At 43.3% G+C, this 13295-nt stretch overlaps 1 protein-coding gene across 7 annotated transcripts in view; it reads right to left on the reverse strand.

Moving 5' to 3' along the window:
- hspg2 (heparan sulfate proteoglycan 2) overlaps nt 1-13295 on the reverse strand; it is a 551229-nt gene that overhangs the window by 240015 nt on the left and 297919 nt on the right. For all 7 annotated transcript variants that reach the window (XM_072245063.1, XM_072245064.1, XM_072245068.1 and 4 more), the window contains 2 exons: nt 8784-8833; nt 7441-7511 (listed from right to left, as the gene is read on the reverse strand). In XM_072245063.1, the coding sequence (XP_072101164.1) occupies nt 7441-7511; nt 8784-8833 (121 nt within the window). The remainder of the gene's footprint in view (nt 1-7440; nt 7512-8783; nt 8834-13295) is intronic.

The following is a 13295-nucleotide window of genomic DNA, read 5'->3' on the forward strand; positions in this document are numbered from 1 at the left end:
AGTATTGTAGGAAAGGCAGATGGAAAGGCATGGATCAACACATGGAATTACGATATTTTAGCCATTAGTGAGACTTAGTTGCAAGAGGGGCACGACTGGTATCTCAATATTCTGGGGTTCTATTGTTTTAGACGTGATAGAGTGAGAGAGGTGAAAAGAGGAGGGGTTGCATTACTAGTCACGGCAGTGCTCAGTCAGGACAGACTGGAGAACTCGTCTTGTGAGGCTTTATGGGTGAAATTGAGCAATAAGAAAAGTATCACCTTCTCCGTGGATTGTCATTTTGTCGCAGTGGAGAAGCTTGTGTGGTCCTGTGATCCCGAGAGCGATGTCATCTGGAGCTATGCTCCTGGTAGGGTCACCCATGACGGTAAGGTCGAGGGTGAGGTCCCTGACAAAGAACAATCCAACCAAGACCTCAACGGTGGAACAGGCGGACGAAGTTACTTCAAACTCAACGGCTGTGAAGGCGGATGAAGGCTGCAACAAATCCATCAGCTCCAATCATCGTGGTTTCCATGCCATTGGAATCAGTTGGTTGATTTGTGAAGTATTGTGTGCTTCTTGGAGTGCAACATCAAGTACACATTAAACAAATACACGCACAGGCGTCTTCACTCTGTGGGCCACTTCTTCAGAATGAAGACCATCATCCTCGACCTCGAGGGATAGCCACGACGACGACGACGACATTATGAACCACCCAACAGTCCATGGGATTCAGAGGAACAAGTTTGTAAAGAGATCAGTGTGTTGCAAGAAACATAAGGTTGTGGTAGTAGGTGATTTTAATATTCCACATATTGACTGGGTCCCCCATACTATAAAAGGACTAGATGGGACAGAGTTGGTCAAATGCGTTCAGGAAAGTTTTCTTAATCAGTACATAGAAGTCCCAATGAGAGTGTGTGCGATACTCTGCTCTTTGGGAATGTGACAGGGCAGGTGACAGAAGTTTGTGTCCGGAAACATTTGGTACCTAATGATCACAATGCCATTCATTTGAAAGTAAAAATGCAAAAAGATAGGTCTGGTCTTCAAATTAAGACCAATTTTGATGATATCAGAAAGGATCTGGCAAGTGTGAATTGGGACAGGCTGTTTTCTGGCAAAGAAATCCTTGGTAAGTAGGAGGCACTCAAAACTGAAAGCTTGTACATGCCTGTCAGAATAAAGGGCAACAATTACAGATTTAGGGACCCTTGGATTTTGAGTGATATTAAGGCCTTGGTTAAGAAAATAAAAAGGAGGTGCATAGCAGGCACAGGCAGGCAGGAACAAATGAGGCACTTGAAGAGTATAAAAAATGCAAGAGAACGCTTAATAAGGAAATCAGGAGGGATAAAAGAAAGCATGAGGTTGCTCTAGCAGATAAGTTGAAGGAGAATCCCAAGGGATTCTATAGATATATTAAGAGCAAAAGGATTGTAAGGGACAAAATTGGTCCTCTGTAGAACAGAACTGTAATCCACGTGTGGAGCCAAAACAGATGGGGGAAGATCTTAAGTAGATTTTTTTGCATTTGTATTTACTCGGGATATGGACACAGTCTATACAAATGAGTCAAAGCAGTAGTGAGGTCATGGACATTATACAGATTACAGAGGAGGAGATGTTTGCTGCCTTGCGGCACATCAGGGCAAACAAATCCCCAAGGCTTGACAAGGTGTAAGGCAAGTGCAGAAATTGCAGGGGCCCTAGCAAAGATATCTAAATCATCCTTAGCGACACATAGAAACATAGAAAATAGGTGCAGGAGTAGGCCATTCGGCCCTTCCAGCCTGCACTGCCATTCAGTACAATCATGGCAGATTATCCAACTCAGAACCCTGACCCAGCCATCCCTCCATACCCCCTGATCCCTTTAGCCACAAGGGCCATATCTAACTCCTTCTTAAATATAGCCAATGAACTGGCCTCAACTGTTTCCTGTGGCAGAGAATTCCACAGATTCACCACTCTCTGTGTGAAGAAGTTTTTCCTAATCCCGGTCCTAAAAGGCTTCCCCTTTATCCTCAAACTGTGACCCTTCATTCTGGACTTCCCCCAACATCGGGAACAATCTTCCTGCATCTAGCCTGTCCAATCCCTTTAGAATTTTATACGTTTCAATCAGATCTCCCCTCAATCTTCTAAATTCTAACGAGTATAAGCCTAGTCGATCCATTCTTTCCTCATATGAAAGTCCTGCCATCCCAGGAATCATGAGGTACATGAGGTACTGGAGAATTTCAGGATAGCTAATGTTATTCTGCTGTTTAAGAAAGGTTCAAAGAATTAACCAGGAAATTATCGGCCAGTGAGCCTGACCATCAGTACTGGGAAAGTTATTGGAAGGTCTTCTATGAGACTGGATAAATGGACAGGGGTTGATTAGGGATAGTCAGCATGGCTTCGTGCATGGCGGGTCGTGGCTAACCAATCATAGAGCTTTTTGTGGAAGTTACCAGGAAAGTTAACAAAGGCAAGGCAGGGGATGTTGTCTACATGGACTTTAGCAAGCCACCTGACAAGGTCCCGCATAGGAGATTGGTCAAGAAGATTCAGTCACTTGGCATTCAAGATGAGGTGGTAGACTCGATTAACCTTCCACATGGAAGGTTGGTTAGGAAGGTTCAATTGTTAAGCACTAATATCCAAGTAGTAAAATGGATTCAGCAATGGCTAGATGGGAGACGCCAGAGAGTAGTGGTGGATAACTGTGTATCAGATTGGAGGAGAGTGTGTAGCGGTGTGCCTCAGGGATCTGTACTGGGTCCAATGTTGTTTGTCATATAATGATCTAGATGATGGGGTGGTAAATTGGATTAGTAAGTATGCAGATGATACCAAAATAGGTGGCGTTGTGGATAATGAAGTAGGTTTTCGAAGCTTTCAGAGAGATTTAGGCCAGTTAGAAGAGTGGGCTGAAAGATGGCAGATGGCATTTAATGCTGAAAAATGTAAGGTGCTACATTTTGGTAGGACTAATCAAAATAGGACATACATAGTAAATGGTAGGGCATTGAAGAATGCTGTAGAACAGAGGGATCTAGGAATAACGGTGCATCGTTCCCTGAAGGTGGAATCTCATGTGGATAGGGTGGAGAAGAAAGTTTTTGGTATGCTGGCCTTTATTAATCAGAGCATTGAGTATAGGAGTTGGGATGTAATGTTGAAATTGTATAAGGCCAAATCCAAATTATAGGAAAAATGTCAATAAAATTGAGAGAGTACAGAGGAGGTTTAGTAAAATGTTGCCTGGGTTTCAACTCCTAAGTTACAGAGAAAAGTTGAACAAGTTAGGTCTTTATCCTTTGGAGCGTAGAAGGTTGAGGGGGGACTTGATAGAGGTGTTTAAAATTATGAGGGGGATTGATAGAGTTGATGTGGATAGGCTTTTTCCATTGAAAATGGAGGAGATTCAAATAAGAGGACATGAGTTGAGAGTTAAAGGGCAAAACTTTAGGGGTAACATGAGGGGGAACTTCTTTACTCAGAGAGTGGTAGCTGTGTGGAACGAGCTTCCAGCAGAAGTGGTTGAGGCAGGTTCGATGTTGTCGTTTAAAGTTAAATTGAATAGATATATGGACAGGAAAGGAATGGAGGGTTATGGGCTGAGTGCAAGTCGATGGAACTAGGTGAGAGTAAGAGTTCGGCACGGACTAGAAGGGCCGAGATGGCCTTGTTTCCGTGCTGTAATTGTTATATGGTTATTAGACAATGGTTTTGCAGAATAAGCCAGAGGGTGGTATTAGATGGTTACCTCTCTGACTGGAGGCCTGTGACTAGTGGAGTGCCACAGGGATTGGTACTGGGTCCGTTGTTGTCTGTTACCTATAGTAACAATCTGGATGATAACGTGGTCAACTAGATTTGCAAATGACACCAAAATTGGGGGTGTAGTGGACAGTGAGGAAGACTACGAAAACTTGCAGTGGGATGTGGACCAGCTAAAAATGGCAGATGGAATTTAATGCAGATAAGTGTGAGGTGTTGCACTTTGGGAGGACCAACCAGTATAGGTCTTACACAGTGAGCAATAAGCCACTGAGGAGTGTGGTAGAATAAAGGGATCTAGCAGTACAGGTCCATAATTTATTGAAAGTGAAATCACAGGTTGATAGGGTTGTTAAGAAAGCACATTGGTCTTCATAGATCAAAGCACTGAATAGAGGAGTTGGGACGTTATGTTTAATTTATATAAGATCTTGGTGGGTCTAATTTGGGATACTGTGTGCAGTTTTGGTCACCTACCTACAGGAAAGATGAAAAAAAGAAAATTTATAAAGGATGTTGTCAGGACTGGAGGACCTGAGTTATAAGGAAAGACTGAATAGGTTCAGACTTTATTCCTTGGTAGGAATAAGGTTAGAAGACTAAGAGTAGATTTGATATACAAAATTATGAGGGGTATAGATAGGGTAAATGCAAGCAGGCTTTTTCCACTGAGGTTAGGTGGAACTATGACCAGAGGTCATAGGTTAAGGGTGAAAGGTGTAAAGTTTAAGGGGAACATGAGGGGAAACTTCTTCACTCAAAGGTCCTTGAGAGTGTGGAACGAGCCGCCAGCGACAGTGGTGCATGCCAGCTCAATGTCGACGTTCGTTTGAGAGAAGTTTGGAAAGGTACATAGATGGGAGGGGTATGGAAGACTTTGGTCCAGGTTCAGGTCAATGGGACAAGCAAGCTTAAATGGTTTGGTACAGACTGATGGGCTGAAGGGCCTGTTTCAGTGCTGTGGTTTTCTGTGACTCTATGACTCCAGTCTGATTTTCCCAATCTATTTACATATTGAAATCCCCCATGACTATTGTAACATTGCCCTTCTGACATGCCTTTTCTACCTCCCATTGTAATTTGTACCCCACATCCTGGCTACAGTTCGGAGGCCTGTATATAACTCCCACCAGGGTCTTTTTATCCATTCGGTTTCTTAACCCTACCAACAAGGATTTTATATCTTCCGATCATGTGTCACCTCTTTCTAAGGAATCGATTTCACTTTCTACCAACACAGCCGCACCAACCGCTCTGCCTACAAGCCTGTCCTTTCAATACAATGTGCATCCTTCCACGCGAAGCTCATAACTATAATTTTCTTCCAGACCTGACTCAGTGATTCCCACAAAGTCAATCCTACCAATCTTTAAATGTTATATAAGGTCATCTACTTTGTGTATTCAAGACAGTCAGTAACATCATGAAGGATCCCACCCACCCAACCTGCCCATAGACTACTTGACCCACTTCCATCAGGGAGAGGCTACATAGGTTTCACACAAGGACTCAGTCAGTCAGTCAGTGGGTGCCGTCCCGAATCTGTGGTCAGCGGCTATGCACCTCCACCTTCTTTGATCTTGTGACAGCACTGAGTACAGCCTCTCCTCCAGTTTGTTCTCGCTGGCCGCCTACCGCCCACAGCCGCCCCTGCTGAACTCGAGCCAGAGGCCGTGTCGGCCTCCAGCCACGGCCGCTTCTTTGAGCTCGGCCTTTCCTTAGGCGGAGGCCCTGGGCAGGTCCAGGCACACGGTGCAGCGCCCAAGTTCATCATGTCTGTCCTAACTGGGTGCATAGCTTACGATTCGTAGATATGTGGTGAGGCTTTAATCTCTTCCACGGAAGATGGCCGTTGGCTCACAAGGAGCTCATCCACCCTTTGTCAGGTGTTGTTTTTTTTAGTCCTGCTGGGTGTCCTCACACCCTCCTCACCAGACTAAGTCCGGTGGGGGGGCCGGCCCAAGTCGCCGACCACTTGACCACGGCCCCCAGCCGAGCACTGGGCACCCGCCCCCCACCGAATCTCTCCGAGCGCCCGACCGAAAAACACAAGGACTACCAGACTCAAAAAGAGTTACTTTCCCCAGGCAGTAAGGCTAATCAACATTTCCACCCACGAACCCACCCTCGACACCCCCAACCACCACAACTTTATAATTTCCTGTCAGTTATCTTGTCTTACGTCACTTTATGGTCATACAATCAATGTTTATAAGCCATCTTGTGTATTTATATTTATTGTGGACTTATTATTATTATTGTGTTCTTTATCCTATTGTTTTTTTATGCAGCATCGGATCTGGAGTAACAATTATTTTGTTCTCCTTTACACTTGGGTACTGGAAATGACATGAAACAAACTTGATAACTTGAACATACAAATTACACTCAGTCAGCACCAGAAGACAGGTTTCAACCTGGCGACAAAGGTACTACTAAGCAGCAGTACTCATGGGGTGTTGGTTGACCAGGCTGCTTTCTCCTGAATGTGCTCAATCACTCAATTATTCTTGCAGACAAAGATACCTTGCAAGTATTAAATAAGCCTTAGGGAGTCAGAAGATTATGTGACCTACTTCAGCTCTGATCAGCTCGCAGTCACAGTATTTATATGGCTGGCTCAGTAAAGTGGTAACATCTACAATGGGAGACTGTGCTCATGCTGAAGTCTTGGCAAGAGACCAATGAGAACTCTCCTAACCTCAACACTAAAACCACATGCAGAGCCACTGGCCTACAAGTGACACATACTCTGCCTGGGTACCTAAAACTCAAAGGTATCCAAAGTTATCCAAATCCCTTCTGTTACTTTTTCTTTCCTTGTGTTACACCTAGGTTCTCTCACACATCCCCTTCTTTTCTCTCCCTAACCTGGTTCTATCTACTATTCACCCACATACTCAACGCATTCTCATAACCCCTCCCACTACAGTTCCCATCTGCCAGACATCCCTCCCTTATCTAGTTCCACTCAATACCTTCCTTTCTTATCAGACACCACCATCTGCCGCCCTCTGTAGTCTCCACCTACCACCCGTGCCCCCCCCCTGGCTTTTACCGCGATCTTCACCCTGCTCCATCTGCCCATCAACCCTACTCACCTGGATCTACCTATCACCCCCCCCCCGGCCTGTATCGTGATCTTCACCCTGCTCACCTGCAGCTACCTATCACCCCCGGCCTGTATCGTGATCTTCACCCTGCTCACCTGGATCTACCTAGCACCCCTGGTCTGTATCGTGATCTTCACCCTGCTCCATCTGCCCATCATCCCCGCTCACCTGGATCCATCTATAACCTGGCAGCCCCTGTCTCAACTCTCCCCATCACTTGCTTACAGTGACTACCTCCCTCCCTTACTTTCAGTCTGGGTGCAGGGTCTCAATCCAAACCACTGACTTTAGGTTCCACAGGTACTGCTGACCAGCTGAGCTCCTTGAGCAGCTTTTTTGCTTACACCAGACCAAACAGCAGCTCCTGATGCTGAAATGGCACAAACTGCTTCACCGATCTGTGATGACAGATTACAGCAATTCCTTTCCTTATACCCCAGGAAAATATTGCTTCAAAATATATTCCTTTTACCAGTCCTAATATTTGAAAGTACATTGTGGAATGTATTGATATCAAATTGGAACATCTGAATCAGTCAGGTACGTGAGTTAAGGAGACACATTTTACCTTGCATGGGCAGCTTCCATCAGCATCACATTGAGTTTCAGTGCTGCCTCTCCAGTCACAAGTACAACGGTCTGCAAATGAGCAAACAATCAAATCAAACACTGTATGTTCATTTATAAGTTTATGAAGATTACAAAGGTTAACATAAGGTCCTAATTATCAACAGGCGGCATCAGTGCACATCTCTCTGGAGTGGAGAACAGCAAAAAAATTGCTCTTACTTTAAAATGAAAGTACAGATCGGAAAAGTTAACCTTAGCAGTTTAGGGGGAAAAAAGGATTAGAAATCAGTAAGTTGGGGTAGTAAGAAAAATTACTGAAAAATGTTGATGTTGGGAATGTGATAAATATTGGGTGTCGCCATTTGTCAAGGTGTGGGACGCCAGTAAAGTGAAAATAGGAAGAAGCAATGCTCACTTCTGTGTCAGACGTCACCCAGTCAAATCCTTCACCAGAAATTAACTGTGATATGTTGGGACAGCAAAGAAGAAATTCAAGACCATCAGAGATACTGCCTTTCAGATAGAAGTAGAAAGCTCGTTAACTGAAACCAGTTTGAAATGAAGGACCTCAAGATACCCTTGACCCAGAGGAGGGAAGTTACCTTGCATGCCCAGCCCATTATCTCTCTTAACCTACTTTAATTATGGGTCACTTATCTCACTCCCTTTTGGTGGGAATTTGCTGTGAACAAACTTGCTGCCACAACAGATATCCAAAGGTTGACAAATATGATACGAGTCTGATGGTTGTAAGTTTACAATCCTCATGAGCTTTCCAATGCAATAAATACCTTCTCACCCTTTTTCCAAAAAGACTTTGCACTTCCTGCTAATCTGAGAATTCTCCTTAATGTTTTCCTTTTGTTCTGTTCTGTGGGCTTTTTCCAATCCATTCTGCTATTTGACCTGATTTCCACAGTTCATGAGTTTATTCACAGCACAAATCAATAGATCTCTTGATACCAAGGGATTCCAGACACATAGGGGCAGCGCAGAAAAAAAAAACGAGTTTAGAAGATCAGTCATAATGCGGAATGCTGAAGCAGGCTCGTAGAGCCACAGGGCCTAATCCTGCTCCTATTTCTTAAATACTGGGTTAGTGGATGTTTTGTTATTTGATCTGCTGGTAAGCTACTTCAGACCTCTTGAGTTCCTTAGATCAGTGACAGTTTCCTCCCCAATGTCCTCTGTGACCATCAATCACTCGGCTGAATTTATACAGACATCCTAGGACTCTCCCATCTCCTTCCTTTGAGCTTCATTGGCAGAACTCCACACACTTGTGTAATGTCAGCTACAAAATACAAGCCATGGGAAGAATTGCCGGGCTTTGACACTTACTGATGCAATGTTCCCCAAATACGGGATTCCCAGTGTATCCTGGAGCACATCTGTAACAGGTATTGTAAACAAGTTAGAAACAGTTCTTCAGACAGAATGCAAAGCTATCTAGATGTCAACTTTACTGAGCCCACAGAAAAGTGTTAATGAAGGTGAGATTTTATTCTGGAAATGATAAACAGATCACAGCATGATTTATTCTATTTAAAGATCTGTATCAATGAAAAGGCCTCAGTAGCCAAGACAGGACGATCTCTGACAAAGGAATCCTGGGCAGTGACACAAGTTTCCACAGTTAAATACAGTGACTGTGGAGAATGCTGAGTCCTTGGACAGAAAGGTAAAGGAGTGACATTATTATCGAAAGCTCATCTGACCAAAATGACCTATGAAAGGTTTTCCAGTGCTATTGGTGTGCATAAGTTGTGTTCCAACTATTCCTAGTACACCAAATGCACTGTGGGAAACGAGGAATTTTGTCCAGTTCCAGAAGGTCTAAATAGAGTTGGAGTGAAGAGGATGTTTTCCATAGTGGGGGAGTCTAGGACCAGAGGGCACAGCCTCAGAATACAGGGATGTCTATTTATGACAGGGATGAGAAGGAATATCTTTAACCAGAGGCTGATGATCTCATTGCTACCGGAGGCCAGGTAATTGAATATACCTAAAGCAGAGGCTAATAAGTTCTTGGTAGGTCAGGGCATCAAAGGTTATGGGGAGAAGACAGGAGAATGGGGTTGAGAAGGATAATAAATCAGCACGATGGAAATGGTGGAGCAGACACTATTGGGGCCTACTCTGTTCCTATGTCTTATTGTCTGAACAACTATTGCAGGATGTAGGTCTGATGGCAAAGCTTTAGTTACAACTGGATTCTACAGGAGCTGGGAATGTCCTCTCCCGGATATTAGAATGCAATTTCATGGAGGGATCAGGTAAAACCTGAAAGGTAGAAAGGGAAAAGAAGCACTAACCATGCGAGATGTATTCATCCGGGCATGAGGATGAAGTGGGAGATAAAAACAGAATCATCAGGAAGGTTCAGAAGAAAACCAGATACAACAGATGGGATTAAATGGAACATCCTTCAAGGAACTGGCACCAACACCATGAACCATGCTGACCCTTCAGGGCTCACTGAACCACAATATATCAGCTTTAGCGGGAAGAATGTTCCCTCAATACCATTATTGTAGGCTTGGGTTGATGCTCCAATGTTTAGCTGCTCTCTTGCAGTTTATGGCCCTTAGACACGAATCTCTTATCTGTTTATGGTCATTATTTAATCATTACCAACAGCATAACTAGCAATTAGCCCTAAAGTACCATTAACTTGCAATTTAGTTGGAATGATTTTGGAAAATAACAAGCAAGGAACAAAGAACAATACTTCCTCAAAACTCAATGATAATTAATCAGCTCCAGTTTCACCATAATAACACACGAGGGTTTTTAAAGATTACCAGTTATTGATTTCACACAGCGGTAAAGGAGAAAGCAGTCATTTTATTCAGTCACCAACATAACACGTAGAGAACACAAGGTAGGAAATATGACAAGCAGAAGAGGTGAGCACAGCAATACCAGCACCAGCACCCACCAGCACTGGCACTGGCACTGGCACCAGCTACTGGCACCAGCACCCACCAGCACTGGCACTGGCACCAGTTACCAGCACCAGCTATAAGCATCAGCAGCAAAAGGGCAGGGGAATCAAGGCAGCAAATCAGAAAGGTGCAATAAATTGGATTGATCAGGGAACGAGATTGGCAAACAAATTTACTGTTCTGATGATGAATACTCGTCACACAATAAAACTTGTGGGAAATCGTTAACATTTGACAAAGAACCACCTAGACATAAAGCAATCTGCAAATTAAACCATTGCTCAGTCAACACAAAGCAAATCAGTGCAATGTCAATGAAGATTCCCGACAGGTGTATCACAGTGGGCACTGAGACCAGGTGCCTTGCACATTAACACCTGCCACAGTAAACCTTCCCCTGCAGATCCCTCCTCGAGACTGACTTTGCCCCTCAAGCACGAACAGCTGATCACTATTACACAATTATGCAAAGTAGAACTAAAGCACAAATTTCAACCACCATGTTTTACCATGAGACAATTTAGTCTTTTTCTCTCATTTCTATTGAACTCCACAATACTAAGCAACTGCTCACCAGTGTATCACAAATATCTAACCTCTGCTAGAAATCCAAATCCAAATCAAGATTCAAATGCAGAGAGATCCAAATCGGGGACATGCAAATTACAGCTCAGCTATTGAAGAAGTCCCTGTCCTCTACCCTATCCGAGGAATGCCAGCCTACAGCACAAGGTGCTGCTACTCCCTATTAATCCCTTTCATTTTGAGTTTCTCCTCTACAGAGTTTTTGGTGGGACTTCCTTTAAACTATTTAACATCTGTAGGGCTCCCCCACTTTGACTTGTTAAATTTAACTTGTTATGAGTATCTTTACTTAAACATATCTGTACTGATTGTTTTGTTGCCATCTCATTTATGCGCTGGTAATAATGGATTAAAATATTGTATTAAAAATTAGCTTTAATTCAATATAAAAAAGTTGTGTAGGGTCATAGTGGGTTAAGTGGTTATCAATTGTGGGTCTCGTAATAATCCACTCAACCATTAAGTTTGGCTCAGTGGTGCCACGATGAGTTACTACAGGGAGGCACTATGGTAGCATTGTGGCTAGCACAACATTATTACAGCTTGGGGTGTTTCAGTTTGGAGTTCAATGTCAGCATCCTCTGTAAGGCGTCTCTGTACCTCTTCCCTGGGTTTTTCCCGGGTCCTCCAGTTTCCTCTTTGCAAAGATGTGCTGGGAGGTTAATTGGTCATTGTAAATTGTCCCATGATTAGTTGAGGGTTGAATTGGGGATTTCGGAGGTCGCTGGAGGGTGCAGCTCAAAGGGCCAGAAGGGCCTATTCCGCGAAGTATCTGTAAATCAATGAATGATTGGCTAACTGACTCACTGACTGACTATGGTTTCAAGTAACCAAAGCCAGAAATTAAATGTCGTACGGAGGCAGTGATGCACTGCTGGAATTGATGTATCAGCACTTTTTACACAGCACAGCAACTCTTGCAGAGTCCAGAGCAAGATTTAATCTTCTCGTTGCTACCTGTGCCTAGGTCCTGATGAGCATTGTGTCAATCATCTGAGCAACAGCACCAGCCCACATAACAGCGGCCTTACTTCAGAATTCATTCGTTCCTGTCATGCGCTTTGCTTGGTTTTAAAAGGTCAGCTTTGCTATTCAATTGCATTTTTTTAAGTGATTCAACTCCCAGGGAACTATTCAGATATCCTAAATTGTGGGATCTGTCTCATAACTGTAATAAATGTATAAAGTCATGATCAGGAGCAACTTATGCTGGGCACATTATCAAATAATAACTATATGAAGAAAACAAGAGTACAGGGCTAGATGAAAACAGCTTTGTATCACACTACATTCAATCTCAGTTCACTAGGACCAGAGAGAAACATTTCTAGTACCAGACAGATCCTAATGATACAAGGATGCCCCAAAACTGTGGCATTAGCCCTAAATGCAGGAACAATATTAATGCTTTTTTCAGTGCCAGAGTTCCCAGCTAACCTGAATGCCACGAGTAATTTCCAAGTAAAGCACATTTAGAGAAAATCAGTTGAACGTATGCACAGCTGCAGATCCAGGACTGTGACGACCAAAACAATGGAGACAAAAGATAAGCATGCTACATAAGTCAATATAAAGGAATATATGCAACCTCTCAGTCTTTAGCAACGATTCTATTCAAATATGAGCACTCAAGACACATAAAATTCATACACACATGAACACACACTCACAAAAATACACACATGTATGCACATGCTCATACCTATAATATTTCATTCACTTATAAAGCCACCTGCACCCAGAGGTAATGAGGATAGCTTGAAGTCCAACTAGCCCAGGAAAGCAACTCTTCCGAGGAGTGTGGAAAGGATGGTAGAAACAAAACTACCAGTGCAGCAGCCACCCTAAATATCATAGACTCTTACCTTGAAGTCAGTGGCTTACCCTCTGCACCTGTATAGCCAACCAGAACAATTCTTGCACCGAAGGACAAGGAATAGGACTGAAGCCACAAACACCTTATTACATTAACTGTGGTAAACATCCTTGCTTTTTAATGAAGTACAGTGTTAGAAGCACACATGCTACAATTATGAAGATAATAATATACTTTATCAACCTTTTTCTGCATTTCATGCAAAATAATGATATGGTATTTTCTTTAACAAGGCAGATTAACAAATTATTGATCACGACTAGACTTTCCTGCTGATGTTCACTTTCCATCACTTGGTGATCAATCGCATCAATAAGAGCTTTAAACTTACCATTTATAAGGCACAACCAGGAACTCTCTCCGAATCACCTTTTCCCTGTGCTTAGACAATCAGTAGCCAAAAAGACTTCTTTGATTTTGAGGCAATGTCTCTGGATGTGTGCT

The sequence above is a fragment of the Mobula birostris genome, chromosome 27 (assembly GCF_030028105.1).
Source record: "Mobula birostris isolate sMobBir1 chromosome 27, sMobBir1.hap1, whole genome shotgun sequence".
Classification (NCBI taxonomy): Eukaryota; Metazoa; Chordata; class Chondrichthyes; order Myliobatiformes; family Myliobatidae; genus Mobula; species Mobula birostris.